Consider the following 23,902-nt stretch of genomic DNA (forward strand, 5'->3'; position numbering starts at 1 on the left):
GATATTACTAAACAGAATGATTTCAGTATAATTGTTCCTCCCAGTGATTTCGGCTAATCAAGGACAAAAGGCCCGCACGGCTAAGCTGCAACTTTAAATGCACAAAGCCACGTGATGCTACGCGTGCAGTGTGATAGTGAGACAAAATGAATGCAATTTGAAAGAGTTTTGTTGGACAGCTGGACACAGAGCAAAAGTTTGGGGCTGTATTTGTGACAGATCTGCGTGCAAGGAATCCATCGGTCATGACAGCAGCAGAGGCATCTGCTCATGGACCTGCGGTTTCCCTCTACATCAGTAAGAAGCAGCAAACGAGCTGACTGTCCTGGGGACAGGAGCTTCCAGGAGACCCCCTGCTTATCAGCAGACCTCAAGCTGGGCTGCAGGTGTGCATCCATGTGGTTGAACTGGTAGGATTGGAGCTGCACAAACAATATTGTTCCGCTCCGTCCAGCCGCTGGATTAGCCTGAAGTGGCCACTGAGCAGAAATAAGCAAACACACTTCTTATCTTGGCGTTGTCTCACCGCAAATATTCTCAGCATATTTGCTGTTACCACCAGACACAGATTTGGAGAGCCGGTACGGCTCAACAGCGGGGACGAAAGCATTGATGGGTACGTGCTAGAGGAGCTGGAGAGGGTGATACAGGGCAGCCGAGGCTGAAGCTTGTGGCATCTCACGGGTGCTTGGGCTGGCGGAGACGGCCAGGTTTTGGGGGCTCCGTGCCTTCCAGAGGCAGTCAGGCAGCGCCAACCTTATGGAAACATGCAAGGGGGGATAGGAGAGAGGAGAATCTCAGTAGCCTAATCTGATTACGCCGAGGTTCGGCGTGCACCGACGGCTTTCTGCCTGGAGAACCAACTTTGGAGGATTTGGAGCGAGCCATCCCCATCTTCAGAAGCGTCCCTCTGGTACCGCACCTCGCTCCGGCGGGCCTCCCCTGCGGACCTGTTACACCGGGGCTGCCGAGGTGCCCGGAGGAAACCGAAATATTAAAAGCTGACATTGGCAAAAGGAGATGCTCCTACAGACAGGGGCCGGGCCCGCGGGGTCCCGCCCGCCGCTGCCCCCCGGCGCTGGGCGCCGCAGGTACCGGGGGTGGCGGCGCTGTCGCCGTCGCCCCCTGGCGGCCCCGGTGGCGCAGCGCAGGGGCGGGCGCCGCCACCCACGGCCCCGGGGGCTCCGCCGCGGCGGGCGGGGAACAAAGGGGGCGAGACGGAGCCGGGGGTGTGGGCAGGAGCAGCAGCAGCAGCAGCAGCAGCAGGAGGAGGAGGAGGAGGAGGAGGGTCGCCAAGTGCCGCCACTTGGTGGCCCGTGCGCGGCACTGGCTGGCGGCGGCAGCCCGCCCCTCGCTGCATGGCAGCCCAGTGAGGGAGGAGCGGGCGAGGGTCCGGAGCCACCGGCGGCGGCAGCAGCGCCCTCCCTCCCTCCCTCCTTCCCTCCTCTCCTCTCTCCTCCTCTCCTCGCCTCCCTCCCCGCTCTCCTCCATCCCCGTCTCCTCCCTCCCCGGTGCCGCCGGGATGCGCCCCGCCGGCCGCTGAGGCGCAGCCCCGCCGCGATGCTGTCCCCGGAGCGCCACCGCCACCACCGCCACCCGCCGCCGCCGCAGCCGCCGCCGCCGCCGCGCCCCCCGCCGCAGCCCAACCATGTCGTGGCCACCATCGAGAACCTGCCGGCCGACGGGGGAGGCGGCGGCAGGGGCGGCATCTCCGCCTCCTCCTCCTCCAGCGTGCGCCAGAGGATCAGGAAAGTGCTGAACAGGTGAGGCGAGGGGGCCGGCGAGCCCCGCAGCATCAGCCCGGGGAGGTCGCCCGCAAGTTGCGGGGCGAGCCCCGCTGCCAGTCCAGCCTCCCCGAGCCTCCCCGGCCGGTGCTTTTGTTGCCTGGCTTCCCACCAGCCTGCCGCGGGCAGGAGCGGGGAGCCCCCGCCGCTGGTCCCGGCTGCGGAGGTGCCGTGGGGCGGGGGGCTGCTGGCCCCGGGGGTGCCCCGGCCGCACCGACACGCAGGGAGCCTGGGGTGCCGCTGGGCTTTGTGCTCGCCGCTCTGCGGGTTGGTCCTTCTGCGCGGCGTTTGGCCAGGGCTGGGGGTTTTGCCCCTGTCCAGAGCTATCCAGAGCCTAACCGGTTGCGCTTGTCCAGAAGGAGCCTCCGAGCTCCTGCCCGAAAAGCCAGCCGCAGCCGCTCCGAGCTCCGGCCGAAGGCACCGCTTTTGCCCGGTCACTTTCACCGGTGAGCACCGGCGGGATGGTGCGCGCCGGTGTCGACATCTTTGCAGCCTCTCTAGTTTTGGAGACATGCGATACAGAGGAGCTACTCAGAAAAAGCGTCTGCTCTTCCACCTGGGTGTACTAGCTTTGAAAACGAAGCTCCTTGACTCTTCCAGGTTTTAAAACATTAGGAAACTATTGTGGTTTCTATCTCTGTTCCAAATACCTGAAGGTATTCGTTTGATTGCTGGCAGACCGTTGCTATTATATGCAATTAATTACCTGTTACCACTCTAGGAAGATCTCAGAAGCATCGGTAGGGGAGGAAATCTTTATCCTTTGTTAACTGAGCATGCGAAGGACTGAAAAATAGTTGAAACAACTAGGAACTGCTTCAGCTCAGGCAAACAGTTACACATTTTCTCAAATGTGTGCGTTTGCAACTCCCGGTGTAGTAAAATCCCCTCCGTTCCTCAACCCAAATGCCTGTGCCATGCTGGCAGTCCTTGCAGAATCCCATTCTCCTTCCACTCAGTCATACCTGGGGTGTCTGGCAGTCCTGAAGTAAGACAAGGGCAGCAGGAGATGCATGAAGATGAGGAGAGGGGATCCAATAGAGAAGCAAGAGGTAGCCCTGTCCAGGGGCAGTCACAGCGATCCCTGGGGAGCCATCCCAGCAGCTGCACTCCTCATGACTTCGGAGAGCTGGATTAAAGCAAGGAGTTCAAGGAATTATTGTGCCTATACTTACATATAACTCTTGGCCATATACCAAGAGTCAAATCAATATTTGTTATTATTTATATGTGATTAAAATGATGATGTCTAGAGTTTAGTGGAAGGAGAAAAGGGCAGAAATTGGCTCTGGTGACTAAAGTTCAAATCTCTGTTCCTGTTCACAATCCAGACCTCCCATCACGCCAAGGAGCACCCCAGTGCAAAGTGGCTGCTGCCCAGCCACATTTTTACCAGCATGTTTTCTTCCCTACCTCAAACCTGAAACAGTGACAATTTTTGCCAAATTTACATGATTTATGGAGGTAGAAGACTTGTTATTGTGGAGAATTAAGGCAAACTTTTCTTTGTTTCAGAGAATCCTTAGCCCATCCCCATGTCTGTATCAAGGGAAGTTTTGCCCAAGTAAGGTTTCCTTCAAATTTACATAGGGACTAAGGACTCTGCTCTGGGTAGTATCGTGGCTTTCACACAGTAGTTTTGTTGGTACAGTGAAAGGAAACCTGACACCGTGTTCATGTTTTCATCTTCTATGAAGACAATACCATGTAAATGTGAAAGGGGAAAGGAAGAAATATGTGTGCAATATACACAAAGAAGTTTAGCAGGGCATGTAGTCACAGGACAAGGGGTAATGGCTTGAAACTGAAAGAGGGGAGATTTAGATTAAATGTAAGGAGGAAATGCTTTACTTGGAGAGTGGCGAGGCACTCGCACAGGCTGCCCAGAGAAGCTGTGGATGCCCCATCCCTGGAGGTGTTCAAGGCCAGGCTGGATGGGGCTTTGGGCAACCTGGTCTGGTGGGAGGTGTCCCTGCCCATGGCAGGGGGGTGGGACTGGATGGTCTTTAAGGTCCCTTCCAACCTAAACCATTTTATGATTTTATGTTTCTAGATGGGAGCCCAAGTATTGGCTTCTGCAATTAGTGTTTCTCTACTGGAGAAGCATAGCACTCTCTCTGTGCTGCCTTTACTTAGTGTGCACCATTTGATTGAGACCTGTTTGTGAAAGGTTACTGGTAGACTCATTCAGCTGAGCTAATGTACTTCTGTTTTTTGCCAAAGTGGAGGTTCCTAAGACAGAAAGACAGATGAAATAACAGGTTGACAACAGCTGGGGTTGCTGGAAACCTGTTTGCAACTGGTACGGTCAGAGAGGAAATAGCAGGAGAATGGGGCAGACACTGGCAGGAACTGAGCATCATTTCTCTCTCACTATATGTAGTAGCAGTTCAGTCACCCAGGCACTGGGTGATTCCTGAACTGCCTGCCAAGGCTTCTCTTAAAATTGCTTTACAAGCTATGGAAACTTATTTTAGCTTCACCTCCCAACCTCTCCTCCCTGTTCACTCAGTGGATTCCAAAACCTGGAGGAACCCCTCAGAGGTGTTTGAGAGAGAAGTAATGCACTGAAAGCAGAGCTGGTTGGCTTCAAAGACATAATTCGGTGATCAGAGCAAATGCTGCACTCTGAAAAGTTGGCCATGGAAGAAAAACAAAGGAAAACACAAAAGGGAAGAGTCAGAATCAAAGAGGGCTGGAGATGCCAACGAAGCTGTGGGATTTACTGGAATAGTTTGGATATCAGTTCTGAGCTGACGGTAACAGTAAAAAGGACCTGCTGTATTCTGAGCAAGCTGTTATCCTTGAAGTCTGAGAGGATGACTGAATGGCCATTGCATTAAGGGGAAACGTGGTGATTACATACTGAAAATATGTCCTTGGACCCATGACTCACACCTATGGTCCATGAAGCCCAGCTGCAGGGCCCTGCCCTATACCTATTTTGTGGCATTTGCTCAGTGGCTGTCCCTGGCTGACCCTGCCCTGGTACATAGCAGGTGAGGGAATGACTTAATGGTGGCTGCTTGAGTGCATGTTTGCTTACCCCCAGCCAGAATTGGACTCCAGCAACTCTGCTTGTAGAAGACCACTCCATAAGTGGTGACTCACCTGCTCCACATTGCCTCCCGCCTCTAGCAGGAAGCAAGGCAAAAGGTGAAAACCATCCTGGTTAGAGCTCGGTGACTCTCCATGCCACCTCTCTGGCACTTGTGCATTTTGGAGAGCGCTGGTGGTGGATCTCAGCTTGTTCTGTCTGCCCATGTTCCAGCACTGAGTGATGGCTTGTCTCCCTTCCTTGTGTGACCTGCAGGGCGAAGGAGAATCACCCTTCTCCTCCCCCCAGAAAAACATTCCCCGTGGTTCCAGAAGCCCTTTGAACTAATTTACAAGCCAATCTCATGTTGAAAAAACAGGTTATCACCGGAGAGGAATTGGATGGAGCATAAACATAGCTGAATCTTGGGGAGAAGAACAGGTTGCTAAATGGTCTTCTTGGGGGATCCTTGCAAATTATTTATATAAAAGTAAGCCAAAAAATGGGTTAGCTGCTCATACGTGGGCACTGTAGTCCTACACACCAGGACAAGGAGTGAAAATGAAGTTCTTGCAAGAAAAATGAGTGAGTACCTGTAGACACTATGTCAAAGTTATTGAACCTAAGTAAATAGGATTGCTCTGGGAAACAGAAAATACTACAGCCAAGTCGATGAACTCAGGTCTCCAAAGTCACGTCTAATGTCCCCGTTATTGTGGTGTTTCCCCTGCTGAGGACTTTTCTAGAAAGCTGGATAGCATGTACATTTTCCTGGGCTTGCCTGCCTCTGTCTTCTAGTACATTTGTGAGGAATAGTGATAAAATCTAGTCATGGCTTATCTTGTTGTTGCAAGGGTTTCTTTGTGTACTTTTTCCTTGCTATTTGTAAAAGGTCCTTCACAGTTTTCAAAAGTTTCCTAAAAATCATATCAGAATATTAGAGACGTAGTCAACTTGCTATCAGGAAAGGGAGTAAGTGTAATTTCAGGCACTCAGTCCCATGCCGTCCTTTCAATAGCTTTGCGGCTATGCTCTCTGCTCTCATGAATGGTGGAAGCTTTCCCTGGAGCGGTGTTAGTTTCCCACTACTTCTCTGCCCACTTACTTGCTTTATCAGGTAAATTTCAGCCTTGGCCATAAAACCACTGTAGGTCTAATTACCACTACCTTTCTTTAAAGAAGGAAGAAAAAATAGTGCTGTTAATAAATACAATCCATTAAGCTAGGCAATGATTGATTTTATTGCCAAAATGAAGAAAATGCAATGAATAAAAGCAATTTAGACATCATTTGATTGTTCTCATCAGAAAGCCCAGCTGTTCAGGTACAGTTTGAGTAAAATTTTGCCTTTTTAATATATTATGGGCCCAATTCATTCCTTGTAAGGGAGCTGAGGAAGAATTTGGTCCACTAGCTGACTAACTTTGAACTTGAACTGCGTGTAAGGCTACTAACTCTTCAGAGATGAGAGCTGTTTAAATTACATTGCGAGTTTCAAAAGCTATAACCCAGTGATTTTTTTCCTTCTAATAATGCATAACCACATAGTAAATCTGATAGAGGGAGTTTATGTACTAAAAAAAAAATGAAATTGAGGCAACATATTTCATTGCCCTAAAGCAGTAACATCTTTCAGTTGACTGATCAGAGAGGCAAACAAACCAAATAATTTATGGCATTTTTTCCTTAATGAAAAGCAAGTCAAAGATCAAATATATCATTTCTGGAATCCCAGAAAGAGTGAGTATTCATAACCTTCAGTTACTTTGCTTTCTTCTTCAAAACAAAAGGATTGGCTTCCTTGGAGACTTTTGCTTTTATAAAGTACAAATAACTTCTCAAAGTCTACCCAGAATAACGGTAGCTGTAGAAGAATGAATCTGAGCCCAACTCAAACAGCTGTAGCTCTCCTTTTAGGTAAAAATATTTATACCATTTCAAAGTAAGCCAAAGAAAATGAGTTCAGAGCGTAGATAAAGCAAGTAGGTTGGCGTTCTTGTACCAGTTAATGGTGGGGGGAGTGGGAAGTCATATCTGCCTTTGGAAAGCACCCTTTCAGAGCAGAGCAGCATAAAATTCAAGCCATAAAAAGTGTCCAGTGTTTCCTTTTATCATTAGTTTATTTGTAATCACCATTTTGAAAGCAGTAGACCTCTGTGGATTAGCAATGATCCTAAAAATTTGGGTGCATAAGGGAAATATCTGTATGATGGGAGGAAAAGATGCTTTTCCTCACCCCCTCCAACCAACTTCTTGCAGTGAACGCACGCTTATTGGCATGCCATAGCACACTTAAAACGCTTTGATTTAGGAATGAAGATGAGATAACGCTTTCATGTTGCTGCTGTAACAGGTGCTGGGAGTCTGTTCAAGTACAGTTTCAAAGTGTCTGAGCATGGTTTCATACCAGGTTTCGGAATTAACATCCCACAGCTCTGTTCCCCCCACCTTTCTTTTGTTCCTGGGAATTTGTACCTTGCGAGATGTAAGCCTTGTCAGTCCCGGTCTGAAATGGGAATTGTTTGAAGTGCGGGGATCGAATACGGTGAGTGCACTGTCATCTAAAATCAAAAGCCAACATGATGATTGGGAAGAGACTTTTCCTAGGACGTTCGGCTTGGCGAGGCTAAATATGTGGGTTTCATCTGTCTACCTCCGGCATTCAGAAGGCCTCTACTTACTGGGTGCCTGTTGGTAAGTGGGAATTTTTGACACTGGCTGTACCGCAGGCTTTGGGAAGGGGTTACTGCCTCTTGAACCAGGGGGGTTTCAAAAGAGCAGCGCTGTAAATGGCTCCATAGAGGAAGCTGGGGGAATGGACAGAGTGGCTCTTATGGGATGGACAGAGCAGCTTTAATGTGCTAATGAGGGGAAGGCCAGATGCCAGCAGTGATCAGAAGGGCTCTTTGTGGCTCCCTCTCCTTTGAGATGGCTGGAGTCTCTGTCCTTATCGCTGCTGTTTCTGAAGGCAGAGGGAAACACTGGGGCTATTACTGAGGTGTTCCCTTCCTTTAAGTCAGCAGATAGCCTTACAAATCAGCACTTGAATACTGATTAGGGCTAATTACCAAGAAAGCTTAGGAAAATGAACTTGCTGAAGAAGCTTGAGTGTAAGAAACTGCAAAAATCACCCCCCAAACCCAACAGCAAGGAAACCCATGCTCAAAGGCTTGTGAGCTGAGCTTGAACTCAGCTGAAATCACTTGTTGCGAGAACAGCTGTGTGGGGACTCATAAATTGCTATGACTGTAAAGTGTGTAAGTGTTGGTGGTTGTGAAATTCATGTTGTGAACCACCTAATCTACCTGTCTCTGCTTATTTATGTCTGTCATCTGTCTCTAAGGGATTTTTTTCTGAAAACATGCTTGTTTTGAAGCTTGTGTTTCAGCTTTCTTTGACTTGGTTTCTCTCATGTTTTAAGAAAACATTGCTTCAATGCGTATTCTCTTCCCATCTTTTTTCTCAGAGGCACCAAAAGACTGAAGTAGGCGGTTTGACTTGCATGCATCACGTCCACTGAAGTGTGGTTTGAACCGAAGGGCAGGAGATGGAGGGGATGTTGCCCACAGCCTCTGTGCTCTGCGAGAGGGCCTGTGCGGCAGCGCTGTGCTGTACATCTGCAGGGACAGTGCGTGCTTTCTGAGACGTGTCACGGCACGCACACAGAGTAAGCCAAATGATATCCTACACCGGGTAGATGATGCTAGATCTCACCGTAAAGGTCCATCAACAAGTGACATCAAGTTGATACCACTGTGAAAAACAGTGGCACTTACTAAGCCAACCTTCCATTAGTAGCAGGTGCAGTCATTTCAGTCCTTAATTTCAGTGCCTTATTGGCGTGCTGGTCAGTTATTTACTGTCCCTTTTCCTGTACAGATGCAGGAGGCTGTGCTCTAGCTTCAGATATGTCTGAGCTGTGACAGTGTGTGGTGGCACACAGGAGCTTAAGAGCTGGATGGGGAATCCTCTATTTAAAAAAAAAAAAAAAAAACAAAAAAAAAAAAACAAAACACACACACACAAAAACAAACAAACAAACAAACTTTTTTTTTTTTTTCCCCTGTCAGAAAATGTAGATGAGTCAAAACCTGGTCAAGAAGGATGAGATTTTCTCAAGACAGCATGTTCAGGAAAGCTTCTTTTGTCCAGACTAGATTTTTTGGATGGAAAGTGAGCAAGACTTCACAGTAATCTAGTGATGGGACTACTTACATAGGAGATTGGGTTTAACTCTGCTTTGCCACGTCCTTGAGGGCTGCCATGGATGCCTGCACTGTGAGTTCGCTTTGGATGAAAGCCTTGGTCTTGTCCTAAGATAAAATGGGAGAAGTTTCCAAGTTTAGAAGCTTGGAACCTGAAGATGTTTTTGCCTACCTCATTATTAGTCACTGACAGGTAGGAGCCTAATGTTTCAGGAAGGGTAAGGCATAAGCTGTACCTGACCCTTTGCTTCCTGGTGTTTACCCAGATTTGGATCCACTTAGGTTGTCCACCTAGATGCTACTGCGGCTGTCCCAGGATGCAGTATTCTTCTGCATGACTCTGTGCTTTTTCACCTGTCCCATGATGATGAGATAAATGCTGGAAAATACTTAATAAAACCAAATTAATTGTGCTGTGATTATTCTAAGTCCTAAGTTTTAAGGCGTTTAAATATCTTTGTCTCTATCATCTTCTGGATGTGGCTTTCAGAACCATGATTTGGCCTATTTACCTTCTGAAATCTCTTCTTACTAGAAGCTGAGAGCCATAATGAAACAGAGCAGGTGTTTCTTTCCTGTTGCTTCTCTCCTTTTCTCTCTCTCTGCTACAGACCCAAAATAACGTTTGATGATGTTTTTTTAGCTCCCTGCTGCCAGTATATTCAGTCCTGTAGGGGCTGTTCCAGGTAGATTGAAAGTGAGCAAGGACAGCAAAAAGTGAGTAGGCTGGGATGAGCTGAGCAGGGAGCTGGAAAATATTTTAATGGTTATGGGATTTGATACTTGAAGAAAATAAAACTTTAATATTGTAGGTATAATTTTCATCAGGCTAGGGATGAGGATTAATACTGTCAGGCAGAAAATGTTTCCAAGCTTCGTCTAACTTGGTAGGGAAAAAGCCAGCACCCACAAAGTCGCACAAGTTTTTCTGTGCTGTTGTATTGTGCCATGGGACATAATGGTCACAGGCAGACCTCTCTTCTGTGTTTTCAGGTTGGCTGCTTGATAGCTCATCCTTCTGCTCATCCTTCTGCAAGAAGTTTGTCTCTCTCCAGGGAAATAACTCTTCAATAATGGCAAGTACAACAGGTCTGACTGGAGTGTCTCCTTTTCCAGCTTGATCTACCTGAGCTATGTTTGAAACTTGCAGTTTGGCATACCAAATGTGACTGCAAATCTGACACACACTGCTAGGGGTGCCTTGCAGAAAAAGGGCTGTTTTTCTGGAATTTGTATTTGCAGAAATGAGGTCCAGACCCTTCCATAGTGGGTGACGCCTGTGCATGGCCTTGGATACCTTGGGCTGTTGCCTCCTTTTGAGGTTCTTCTACCAAAGCTGCTTTGCTTTGACTTACCACTTACCACCACCTTTTTGACTGTATACTTCAGTGTTTTTTTGGGTCTACTTTACAGGGGGGTGGTCATGTATTTGAAGAGATTCAGTAGAATGTAAGTGTCAATAGACATTTAGAGGGCTTAGTCTAGAAGCAGAGGGACAAGGTGGCGTGCTGGTTGTAGTATGTGTAGGGAAATACAGGTTACTGGTATTGAAAAGGCAAATTCAGGTTTTCTGTCATTTAAACAAAGAGGTGACAGGGTAACTGTCAAATGGTGGAATGCACTCGAGTAGTTAGGCAGACTGGTCAGGGTGAGGTGCAGTGCAGTAGTTGGAAGGTTGCTTGAAGTGGAAGAGTTATGTTGCATCTCCATTAACCAAGCAAAATATCTGGGATTCAAAGTTTCTCCTGTTCTAAACAGGTTACCTAAGTTTAAGACATCAAGTAATTCCTTAATTATTCACTTGGAAAAAGGGCTCTGTGTCTGTGTGTAAGCATGTGAGATCTTCTAAGACAAACTACAAAGGTTGCCGCATTTAACGTCTGTTACAAATAAATAAATTCTAGCATTTTCTATTTCACAGAAAAGTTTTTGTTAAATTTGATGTGTGAAAGTGTTCATGCTTAGGGATTTGGTAAACATTGCCATGTTTATAGAACTTGTTATTAATCAGGTAGATTAATTTATTAGATTTATTCATATACATTTACAACCTATAGATGTATTGAGACATGAGCCCACAGAATCAGTACCACTTTTCATATTTATGAATGGTCTTACTTCATCCAAAATGCTGTTACATTTGAAAGTATTTAGCTGCAATTTATTTTGAAGTATACAAACTATATTACAGTTTCAGATTTTTTTTTTCATCCTTTAGCAATTTGTTGTATTTTTTCACATGTTTGTGGGCTGTATTTTAGCAAAATACCATACGTCAAGCAGCAACAAAGTCATGACCATGCTCTGGTCAAAGGGACTATTCAGCAACTTATGTGTTTGCAAGGTTAAGGCTGTGAGACCAGACCCAATCTTTAAGACCCATTTTGGCAGCCTTCCTGCATAGTGGGTCCAAAGCAGGAGAGAAAACAAGGTATAAATTTAACTTACAACTCAGTCGCCTGTGAAGTATCCTATATTTACATGTTTTTCTTTGAGAAGCAGCCATGTATGCATTTATCTTTCAGGAGCAGTGGTGTTTGTTTAGCAAGCAATAACATGCACTTGTGCAAAGACTGGATGAAAATGGATAACTGATGCAAGGCAAGAAGGGAAGGGCTATTGCTTGTTTGCTTGTTTCCAGAGCACCACTCTTAGATGCAACCTGCTGAAGCCTAGCAGTCTGAAGTACACACTGGTACACAGAACTGACTTTAAGGAGGCAGGCTGGTCTAATATGGTCATATGTTGCCATTGCTGTTAGGATGGTACTTGGATGTATCATCCTTCCTTCATTCGGATGAGCTGGAAATGTTCTGTAACTTTAGGGAAGAGAATTAAGAAGAACAGTTGACCTCAGGCCAGCCTTCAAATTCAGTCTGGAGATGCTCACAAAATGTTTGTGGAGGAATCTCCAACAGCTGACAGAGTTATGGGGAGAACTTTCACCCAGTGCTCTGAAGGTGAAGCTCCTTAAAACTAACTCTCCTCCAGCCAGCCTTTGTTATTTCCTAGCAGGAGTTGCTGTATCTGCTGCTGATCTGACCACTGTGTGATCTGCACTCACTGTTGCTGCTGTAGGTGGAGAGTAATGATCTGCATCTTTTTGACTGTGCTTGACTGAAAGGTACAGGAGAGCTGGTGGCAGAAAGCAGTTCAACCAACCCTTTGCACTGGTGGGCAGGGAGGGGTGGGCTTTTGCCTTTTCTGCTTTCAGGAAAAGCTTGTATTGCAGCAGGCAGTGAGGGGAAATCCTGTCTTCTGAAAGGCTCAGGGAGAAGTTACATACAGCGGCTGCTGATTTACTGTCTTGGATTGGACATCAATTGTTTTTTTGGCCTTGGGCAAATCTCTTAACCTCTCTGGGTCTGGTTCAGAATCTGTAAAATGAGATAATTAAACTTAACTACCTGGAAGAGTTGTTGATTATTTAATGCTTGTAAAATGCTATACAGCACTATAAAATGCAGCGTAAGTGCTCAGTAGCACTCGGAAGCAGCTGGGCTGCAGTTCCTGTAGTGTTCCTGAAACTTTATGGGCAAGCTTTGGCCAGGAAACAAAATGACCAATGTGTGTGGTTCACATAGGCTTTGGGAGGCAATGGGGTGGCATCTTCTCAAAGGCAGCTGAAGTAGCTGAGCTACTTCCTGACAGAGGACCAAGGGAGGTCTCCAGAGAGCCCTGGCCTTGTTCTGGGATGAGGCTATGGCTGCTGAGAGTTGCTGTGGCAGGTAGCGCAAGCACTCCTTGCCCCACTGCTGGCTGCTTGGTCTTGCACTCCTTCCCTGCCTCTTCCTGCTTTGTCATGCTGGTGGAGCAGTTTGCATGGAGAATCGGCTTGGTGATCTGATCCAGATGGGGAAAAAAGTGGAAATAAGTTTTTGTTGGTGGTGGTTTGTGTTTCCAGATGGATCCTCTCTGCATAGTTGTTTGTGTGGTTACAAACACATGGGCTAACGTGGTGGTTTCACCCTGCTGGGCAGCTGAACTCCACCACAACCACTCTCTCACTCCTGCTTCTCAAAGGAAAAGGGGGAGAAAATACAATGGAAAAGGGCTCATGGGATGAGATAAGGACAGGGAGATCACAAATATGGGCAAAACAGACTCAGCATAGGGTTAGATTAAATTCTGTTGATGCTGCCATCACAGGGGTTTGAAAGTGTGACAGGAGCTAGTGAGCTAACTACCTTTCCTGCCTCAGGAGATGTGTTACACTGGTTTCTTTGGAGGCGTGTGTATGGCAGCATAAGAGAGATCATTTGGTGAAGAGCTGATCCCAGCAGAAGCTTGCCATGCTGCGTGTCACATTGTTTGTGAAACTCTGCTGATGGGGAGTGAGCAGAGCCACGTGGTGGAGATGGGCCTGCAATAATTCCAGAAAACTGCATTTTGCCGCTATTGTTTGGGATGCTTATGATGTATGTGATCAATGTATGTGCACACACATATTGATTTGGTTTTGTAGGAGACTGTAAAAAGCTGGGGTAGGGGAAGGAAACCACTTCCTTTTCTGATCAGGCACCCCTGAGCAAATACTTAGAAGTTGTTAGGAGAGGGTGGTGAGTTACCAGATGTGAAGATTCACCCTGTCAGCCTTTTACAGGGCAGGATAAGGTAACATGAGCTCAGACTGAGGAATGAGCTTGCTCTTAAGTCAGTTACATTGACTGCCACAGGGAGGACTCAGAATTTCTGTCTCCTCCCTGCTCCTGCCCAGCTTCTCCTTCTGCTTTTGCTCTGTCAGACCTGGCTCCTGTCACACCTCACAGTGCATGGATCCAACCCAGAGGCATGACAGAGAATTAGCATGGCTAAAAAAGATTGGGTCTTAAAAACATACAAACAAGCAGAAAGCCCTAAAAGCTGGGTCTTTAGTTAACTTCTGACAAGACTAGTGCCTGGACTGATAAAGGGAAGGAGACTGTGAGAGGAACAGGGGAACAGAAAATAGGGGAAACAGGGATCGGAGAAAAGACAAACTGGAAAGAAGGAAAGGGAAATATCGCTTTCTGTGGTCACTATCTTTTAATTGGGCTCATCTGTATCATACTACTATGCCTGGGCTAAATGCTTGCTGCCAGGGTCCTTAGTTTCCTGCTGCCCATGCTGTTCTGCCTTCTCCCTTATACAGCCCTTGTGTTGATGCTCCTGAGAAAAGTGGTCATCACCCCAGGTGAGACTCGGTAGGCATCAACAGTTGGTAAACAGTCAGCTGTAGCCCATTTCTCACTCAAACAGGGAGAAAGCTGTGTTTTCTGTACCCACAGACAGGATAAAGAACAAGGCCTGACATCTAGTGGCATGAACCTGGATGGAGCTGGGAGAACAAGATGTGCTGTTAGCCTGTAAGCTGTTGTGTGGTGTTGTGAGAGGTGTGATGCAGCACTAAATGGAGGTGTCTGGTCAGCAGACCTTGCTACACCTTCTATTATATTTTTAGACAGGGCTGATTTTCAGTGTGTTTATACACAAATTTAATATAAATTTTCTATACATTTCCCCATTGCCAGAAGATGAAAAGGAAGCCTTATTCCTGATATTATTTTTCACAGTTACTGAAATACAAGTGTGTGTTCATCGGGTCTAAAATCATTATATCTCATTTGTGGCAGGGCTGCTGTGGGCTTTATGACTCACCTCTGTCTCTCTGGAAATGTATGCAGTAATTTCTCTCCTGCTGATGATTAGAAAAAATAGCAATTGATCAGTGGCTGCTGAAGGGGTTTAGCCCATTTACTGTGACGGCATGCACCGTATTACAGCACTCTTGTATACTGTGCACTGTGAATAGCTATTTTTGTTTGGCTGATGTGACTTAGGAGGCCTATTGTCACTCCCTGGCCTCCCTGTTTCTTTTCTGTTGCTCCCTAGAGCCAGCAGCCATGTGCTTTCTCTCCAAAAAGCTGTGCCTCTGGAGGAGTGCTCTGATCAGCAGTCCCACGATCTAAGTTACAGGAGGAATTTCTTAAGAACAAAACATCCACCAGTTTGGTCACCTCTGGGAGCAGTCTCAGCAGTGTTCCTTCTGGGTATACAGATTGCACTGACACGCAAGACGGTTTGCTGCAAGTGTTTCTTCATTACTTACCCTTCCTCCTAGCTTGCTGTTACAGCTTTGGTTGTCAGTATTGCTGTGGAAAGGTGCTGCACAGTACCCTCCCTGCTCCAGCAGCTGGTGAAGCTGTTGTGTTTGGAGCACTGAAAGCACTGGCAGGCAGAGCTAAGGAGGAAAAAGGGGCTTGTAGAAGATAATGGGCATAAAATGGCATGGTGGTATACTGTTCCTGAAGAGAAATAAGGGATTAATGAGACCAGGTAGGGAACATATCCATTTTGAATATATTGAAAAAAGATGAAAGCGAGAATAGAAATTACAGATCAAGGCCTGAAGCTTGTTTGGTTGTGACTTTCTCTTGAAAATTGGGACACTGCAATCTAACATCTTTTTAGCGAATACCAGGTTGTGCTTGAATTTCTTGGCAAGTTGCTTTGTGTGTGGTGGTTGGTGGCTGTTTTCTGATCCCTGGAGTGGAACTTGAGTTGGATTCATTTCTGTGACTCAGGTCAGAGTTGTATTTCTGCCCCCATGAAGAAATGCATGTGTCGTTTCTTACAGATCTGGGTATTAGCACCAGTATTTTTTTGTAACAGTACCAGAAACAAGTTTGACCAATTGGCAGTGGTGATGTCTTCCTTGCTGTTTTGGTGTATGCCTAATGCATGAGTTTCTGTAGGTCTTTGTTCCCCTCTGTCCCCTGGATTATTGTCTAGCTGAAGCTCACTGTTTGCTGGGGCTCATCTTGTTTTGGGGAAGCTCAAACTGTCAGTATTGCCACACTCTTGCTCTTAATTAAAGTTTTAAAAGCTTGTAAATAAATAAGGTCCAGGTTGGTATCTGACTGATAGGGGGGGAAAAAGAAATCCCATTTGTCCCATGGGCATGTTGAGTTATCAAATTGAGACTGGGAAGATCTCTTTATGAGTAAGAGTGCAAGCCTTGTTGATTTAAAAACAATCTAATAATAATAATGAAGCGCTACAGGGTAACATATAGTAGTTTATGGTTTGATGCCAAAAGGAGTGAGGAGGAAGCTGGGGAAGAAGCATCTGTGGTCGGTTCTGCCGGTGTTTGAATGCCAGATGTTGGGAGCAGAGAGATACAACACAGCGAAAATTCCCATCTTGTCTCTTTGTGTTTAAGTACACTTCTGTGGCATAGAAAGAAACTGTCAGGGAAGGACGACCTGTTTCTTTACCTCTGGAGCATTCCCAATTGCTGTGGCTTGCCGTGTGGATGGAGCAGCAGCACGTTAGCAAATGCGCTGATGTGCTGCTGAGGGAGGCAAGACGTCTGCTCAGTATGAAAGACTCACGAAACAAATAAAGAAAATACAGCAGTAGCAAAGGAAAAAAGAGCCATGCTTAAGATTAATTCCTACTTGGATCCCCAAATCTACGGCACCCCCAGTTTTCTTTTCTGCATATCCAGCATTTCCCATTTCCTCTTTCCCCCTGACATGCAGCTGCGCTCCAAACCCACAGAGGAAGCCCAGCTGCACACTTTTCCTCTGAGGAAAGGAGCAGGGTGGGCATACTCCCCCATCCCAGCCGAAGAGGGTCTGTTTTAGGGGATTAATTGCACCCGAACAGCGGGGCCGTGCGCCTCACGTGGTGGTGCCCCTGTTACCATGGCGATCAGTCGCTTCCACCGAGGGCCCGTGTCCAGTGCTCAGGCCTGTAAGGCACCCTTGGGCACCTTCGTGTTCAGTGTTAGCCCAAAAGATTGGATGGAGAATTTTTATTTATATTTTTTGACTTGTGAAAAAAGCCGGAATAAACTCTGTACGTGATGCTGGCCCTGCTTCATCCTCTGCCTTGTCTGTCTCCTCAGGGGTGCAGCACAGGCTGGCCTGCCATTGTGCTGAGACAAAGGCAACTTTTGTGGAAAACAACTGCAAAATACACGGGGATTTGGTGGGTGCCATCCCTGTGCCTGTCATTTTCAGGTGACCAGGAGTCGTGCACACCTGGGAAATGCAGCAGGCATTGTCTGCGTGGATGTTTTTCTCATGCAAAAGCTTACACCAAACAATAGATGCCTATGCTTTGCATTTCTTTGTGCCTTAAATACGAACAACTGGGAATTACTCTGCTTTTTGTGTCTGTTTATATAACGATGGCGGAAATGAAAACCAACTACAGCAAGACCGTGCTCTGTGCTAGCCTGTTTGCATAGGTAATGGGAGAGAAATGGGGGCTGTTTACTCTGTGACGATGATGCCAGAAATCTGAACTGGGGAGCAGAAATTATTCTTAAAAGCCTTCCTGTAGGCTAAAGCCCCGTTAGTGTGAAAGGGAGTCTTAATTTGTTCTGTGCATTAATAAAATGGTTACAAAATCTGTCTAGAAGTCTGAGAAGTATTTTTCTTGAAGGTATTAAAGCCTCTCATGCCTTTAATATTGCTTTTTTTTTTTTTTTGGGGGGGGGGGGGGAGGGGGACAGCACAAATGGAAACAAGTTCTAAAGGGATAACTTCTCAAATGAACAATATGCTCTCTTAGCCTTAAGTAAAGGGATCAATATGGTTCAACATAATCTTTCTTAATGAACATTACCTCGATACATATACATTTGAGTACACAAACACATGCTGTATATCCTGATTTGGGTGACTGCTTTATTCCCACTCTCCAGGCACAGTTACATACTATTTACAGGACTGTAGGGACATTCTATTGGCCTGTTCTGGTTTTGAAACTTCAACGCTGGGGGAGCATCAGATACTATTGTTGGTAATTAAACTATGACTGAAAAAATAGCTCTATTTTGCCTATGGCAAATTCAATATCTTTGAGCAGTGGTCAAGCTGGAGCATAGAAGTAATCAAATAGAACCCAACCCACAAGGTATGGCTTTGGAGCCGTTACCTCTTCCCCTAAAAAATAAGGGTAAAATTAAATCAAATCTGATCTTCAGTTGACCTATATCTTTCAGAAGTATTGAAGACTTTTATTTCAGCCTTCTCTGTCTGTGGCAGTGCCTGGGCCTCCCTGCAGAGAATTGATGGGGCAGGTTCTTGGGGATTTTCTTACGCAAAACTCCCCCAGCCTCTGTGGGACTGTTGACAGAGAGACTGAGGGAGGTCTGGAGGAGAGATCCTGCTGTCCCAGTACTGGGGAACAATTTTATCTTATTTTTGCCATTTCAGTGATCCATTTTGGTGAGGTAACAGCCAGTTGTCCTTTTTTTTTTTTTTTTTACACAGAGAGAGGTGAGGCACTGGCACAGGTTGCCCAGAGAAGTTGTGGATGCCCCATCCCTGGAGGTGTTCAAGGCCAGGCTGGATGGGGCTTTGGGCAACCTGGTCTGGTGGGAGGTGTCCCTGCCCATGGCAGGGGGTTGAAACCAGATGATCATTAACCCAAACCATTCTGTGATTCCTCGGTCCCCTGTGTGGCTGCCGTTCCCTTCATCTCCTTACCTACAGCATCACCTAATTTTCCCCACCTTGACTGCCTCTTCTTGTACCTTCCAAAGAGAAAATATTCTTAGGCGAGGGTCAAATGTTCAGGTCTCTGGGGGGAAGAAGCTGAGGGTTTTGAGTCTGAAATAGCACAGTTGCTTTTTGATGCCTGCTGGGAGGAATTGCTAGCCTGTGTGCCCTGCCTTGACTCCTGCATGCTCTTGTGGAAGTTATCTGGCTCTATTTAAGCATCTGCACGCTTGAAGGGGCTTTGAGGAGCAGCAGTGAGCTGAGTCTGTTTTCCAGTGGCTTTAATGTAACTTATTAGTGTGTCCCACAAGAGCAACATGCCTGATTAAAATAAATAGAAACTCACATTAAAATTTGACTTAATTTCTATGGTGGAGATTGTTCAGTGTGACAATATGCTTTCACATTTGTTCAGCCCTGAAGTGGGCAGACAGTTGCACTTGATGAACTTTGTAGGTCCCTTCCAACTGAACTATTCTATTCTCTTCTAATAGCCACTGGACTGGAAACAATGCTTTTGTGGCAGCTGCTTCTCTGTTGCCACATGCAGGGCCCAGACTTGGTCTTGGGTCTGCGGAACTTCTAACCCCAGAGGAAACCATGTTGGCACAGCATTCCCTCTAGTGGAAGAGCAGTTTTGACTGGCTTCACATATATCCTTGTTACATTATTTTTAGCTGCCGAGCCTAGTGCTGCAGTGGGATAATTACAAGGTAGTGATACGAATGTAGAACAAAGCCTCTTTAGTTTTAACCCATGATCAGTCCTTGCCTCTTGAGCAAGGTATTTACCTGGTTTGCTTCTGTTTTTCTCTTTGGATGCAAATAATAGCCCTACATTAGGAGCACTGGGATGTTGAAAGGGAAAAGCAAACAAAAAAAAATCCAGGAAAGATATTTGTAAATGCTTTTAATTTTTATTGTAATCACAGACTGACAAGGAACAGTAGTAGCTATGGTGAAGGAGAAACAGAGGCTATGAAGGCCAAGGCAGAGACTTTCTTCCATTTCTCTGCAGCTTAAAGAAACATAAAACCGTGATGTAATTGGGGTGTTGAATTATGTATAATATTGGCACTAAGATGTCTATTAGTTTCATTTTGGTAATACTTCCTTTCTTGCCAACAGAATAGTTTCTGTAAATAAGCTGCCTCCTCATTTACTTGCATAGCTTGATTATATACAATTATCCCTTGGCTGTTACAACTGTTTAAATTAATACTGAGCTCAGCCGGGTAGGTATTCTAGGATTACATCTGAAATACTTACTGCTTTAACTGACCACGTAAATGCACATGGTTCAAAAAAGAAAAAAATAAAATAAAAAGGGGAAAAAAGAAGAAAAGCAAAAGCAATTCAACTGACAGTTCCATTGTTTTTCTTCACATTCCTTGCAATTGGAATCACTTGCCACAATAAGAATGACCTCCTACATAGTTTTAAATAAACTGTACCTATTTAATAGAAGTGAAGTTGAGAGTTAGCGTATTGTATTATGAACATAGTACTTCTGGAGCTTTTTCATCTTAAAGTTGACCTGGAAAAAGTAATAAACATGGACAGAAGGCTTCAGTCCAGCTTTAGATCCAAACTTGTCTGCAAGTCCATTTATCTGCCTACTTTGCAGCTTATATCCTTTGCAGCACATCCACATCCGTTTCTCTGCCTCCTTTGCAGCTCACATTCTTTGCAGCACATCCGCATTCTCTTTAACTTGGGGAAATCTCTGTTCCGTATCTCAGTTCCGTGTCTTTGAGGCATTGGTGTCTTTATTGCTTAAGCAAGGGAACAGAGATTTCTCTCCTGTCAGAGGTAGAATAGCCCTCTACAAATGCAATGGTCTGGCTGTGATATGACACCCTAGCATATACATTCATAAAAAGCCCAGAGAAGCAAAAAAAGATCAAGATTTAGGTTTCAGGGTAGTGTGCAACTCACAGCGTTAATTATATAAAATGAAAACTGTTAACAAGCTATTATTAAATGCAGTTAATGAACCTGAAATTTCAGTATTAAATATTGAAGAGATTGACTTCAGTATACAGAAAATGAAAATCACTGCAATGTGTGTTAGAAAAGCAAACCTTTCCTTATTAAGATTACAGAACTTGGCCCTTCAGAAATAGGAAAAATCAACAGTGGCATGCTGTGCAGTTTATGAAGGAGATAAAGAAATCCAGAAAGAATATAATTTTTAAATGTTTCTGTATCTGTTCAGGGTGATGTGGCATATCATGAAAACCTACCAGCTTCAGTGCAGTGCAACCTGCCTCTTCATCCTGGATTATAGTAATAAGGTTAACACAAGATTTATCAACTTGCCAAGTAAAATATTACTTCTCCATGTGTGAAGTTGAATTTTGCTGTCTGATTTAGGATAAAAAGTAGCCCCAAAATATGTTGAAGGTGATCTGCACCCTCCTAAGATAGATTTAGTCCCCAAAAGCTCACTAGCTGTCTTTGTTCTGAGTTTTTTGTGATACCATCTTTTTCTGTCCTAGCTCTGTTGTCTTGCAATGTGCTTTTAGAAAAGAGGTTATATTCATTCTGAGGTAGAGAAGTTAAAGGATGTGAAAGAACACATACTAGCTAAGCCTCGTGTACTACTCACTTTTATTTTTAAGGGACAAAATCTGAAAGTCATGCTTATTTTCTGTGCTATAGCAGGAGATGTTTGGGACATAATGTTTTGGGACATAATTAGGACCAACAAAAGCTGGGTAACAGGAAGCAGGACCCGATGGAGATACCTATTGGAATGTGGATTAATCTTTCATGGAAGAAGAGAGATCCTTTGATGTAGCTCTTGGAAAGCCCTTCGGAGCCCACACGAAGGAGCTCATTCTGTGCTGGTGGGAGGGAGGGGGAGACAAGGATGATCTAAAATATCCTCTGTATCTCCTCGGTATTTCTGAGATCGCAAACCCTTTGCCAAAGCTGTGATTTTAGGGTTATTAACAAAGGCGATGAAGGATGTGCATTTGGATCTGGAGCATGTTATCTTGTTATTGCATGCCACTTTGTAGTTATTTGGAGGAGAGCAGCACTGTGCACTTTGGCTGCTGCCACCGGGTGAGAAGAGGAACGTGAGAGCAGCACGGCTGTGGACCTGCCCTCTTTGATGCACTGCTGAGCTGCATTGTGCGGGGGAGTATTCTGTCCCCTGCTTTATGGCACAGAGACTGCGGGTAAATCCTCAATGAGCATCCCTCTGCTAGGCAACAGGGGAACGGCGCCTGGAATCTGGCCTGTTCATTGAGAAAACCCCAGCCTGAAGGAGTGGTGATGCCTTTGTGCGAGGGCATCCCAGCGTCCCTGACAGGCTGCAGGCAGCCCTGTGTTGCTTCATCCAGACGCCGAAAGGCTGGATCGTGGAGCCCGCATCAAGGGTGTAAATCTCTTGTGTTAAAATAACGTGTCACCACAAAGCATAGCAGTGTGAACGCAGTGTCCCCGATGGCTTTAGCGCAGAGCTTTGTGCATTTGGGAGCAGAAACCTAAACGAGACCCACTGTAGGAGGAGGTCTCCCTCTGAGCAGGGTGAAACAGCATTCTGTAGACAGCTTTGAAAGAGAAAACTGCAATAACAACAGAATTCCCCCCAAAGGTGGTGGGTTTTGTTGTTGTTGTTTGTTTGGTTGGTTTAAATGTGGAACAATGGCTATCTCCTGGGAGCCAAAGAGCAAACTTTGCATGAGGGACCCGTTTCTCTGCTTGCTGGCTCGAGAGCAAATACAAGATCTAGAATAAAAGAGCAAAATTCCATTGAGTTAGCAGAGTTGCACTGGCTTGAGGTAGCTCTCTCCCTGCTCTAATTATCATTTATGGTGGAAGCACCAATTGAGGCTCTGAGGCTGTGAATGAGAGGAATTTTTCTGCTAAAGCAGATAATCCAGCTGCTTGTCTGTGAATGGAGGATGGCGTGTCTTTCAAATTACCACACAGACTCTGTGCACATAGTGGTTTGCTGAGATTTACAAGGGAAACTGTTAAATTAGTTTGTGATGGGAAATTAATTTTGAATTTTATTCCTTTGAGAACTCTGGCTACTGGCTTTCCGTGGGCTGTCTAAGCAGAAAAATAGTGCAGAGCTTGCACCTTCTTTTTCCTTTGCTTTTGCTTTCTTTGTTTCTCTGCTGAAGTGCCTGAAAGCATCGTGCTTTGTTTGACCTTCAGCCTCCTGATGCTGATGGATAGAGGCTTGAAGTTTTCATTGTAACCGTTTTTGTTATTACAGATACATAGCTGCTGCTTAGAGTAGTTATCTTCATGCTGGAAAAGAGGAGGAAAAAATCACTTCCCCCATAGGCTAGCCAAACTAAAAAATGGAGAAGGGGCAAAAAAGGAGGGTAAACATCTGCTTGCTTTTTGGCTGTCTCAAAGCGCTGGTGATGATGAAGCCATCAGTTGGGTGTCCTTTTTTCTTCGTACTCATGTTCTGTTTCACTCAAGTAGTCTCTGCCCATGCAATTTTTTTATTCTTTTAAACTCTGATTTTGGATACATGTTTAATAGATATATGTGAGTTTCTAAAATGTAAGAAACTAAATCTGGGCCAGTGTGGAAGTCAACAGATTCCACCTTCTGCACCCATCTGTATTCTGTGTGTGGGAGCTGAAATAGCAGCAGCCCTTTGGAAAAATGGCTTTTAGATTCCTAAATGATTTATGGTGCTTCTACAATTTTTTTTTTCTCGTAGACTTGGATGATCATAAAGTGTTGCTAGGTTTCATGGGTATGGGATTAACATTGATGCTGAATCCATGTGTAAAGAATGGATTATTAATTGTAATGTAGGCTGGGGTTTAGTTTGCCTGACATTGGCCATCTCTAGACTCAGGCTTTGGTAACACGTGTTGCCTCTATGCTTGGTGGAGAAAGATGGGCCCTCTCAGAGAGTATCTTGTGCTGTCTTAAAATGGGTTATTGTCTTCTGAATAAGCCTGTTTCTGTCCTTCATTGATGAATAAGTATAAGTGACTTGACAGGGTTTTGATGGCTTAAGTTAGGTGGGATGGATCCCACTCCTAAATTAACATCAACATGTTGCTCTCTTCATTTTTTTTGAGAGGCTGAAAATCCTTGCCAAGCATTACCTGGTCAAGACTCAGTCCATCTCCTCCCCAACACATATACAAGGTAAACTCAATTCATGCAAGAGACCCTAAAGTTAAATGAAGATGTACACACACCCAGGAACACTGAAGCGATACCTAGCACAAGGTTTTTGATGTCATGCTTTAATGGCTGGAGTATGGTCTCCTCTTCTGCACTCTTAGAATCAGAGACAGATATCTCGTTTGCTGCAGATAGAGTAGGAAAGGGTGGAATGGCACTGGCAAGAGAATAGGAAATGAGAGAGAAGAAGGGTATTTCTATAAAA

The 23,902-nt window shown here is 45.5% G+C and overlaps 1 protein-coding gene across 1 annotated transcript in view; it reads left to right on the top strand.

The window, feature by feature from the left end:
• Nucleotides 1-1,479: 1,479 nt before the first annotated feature.
• SLC35F1 (solute carrier family 35 member F1) overlaps nt 1,480-23,902 on the top strand; it is a 246,142-nt gene continuing 223,719 nt past the window's right edge. The window contains exon 1 of the mRNA XM_032183649.1: nt 1,480-1,763. Within this exon, the coding sequence (XP_032039540.1) occupies nt 1,561-1,763 (203 nt within the window). The 5' untranslated portion in view covers nt 1,480-1,560. The remainder of the gene's footprint in view (nt 1,764-23,902) is intronic.

The sequence above is a fragment of the Aythya fuligula genome, chromosome 3 (assembly GCF_009819795.1).
Source record: "Aythya fuligula isolate bAytFul2 chromosome 3, bAytFul2.pri, whole genome shotgun sequence".
Lineage (NCBI taxonomy): Eukaryota > Metazoa > Chordata > Aves > Anseriformes > Anatidae > Aythya > Aythya fuligula.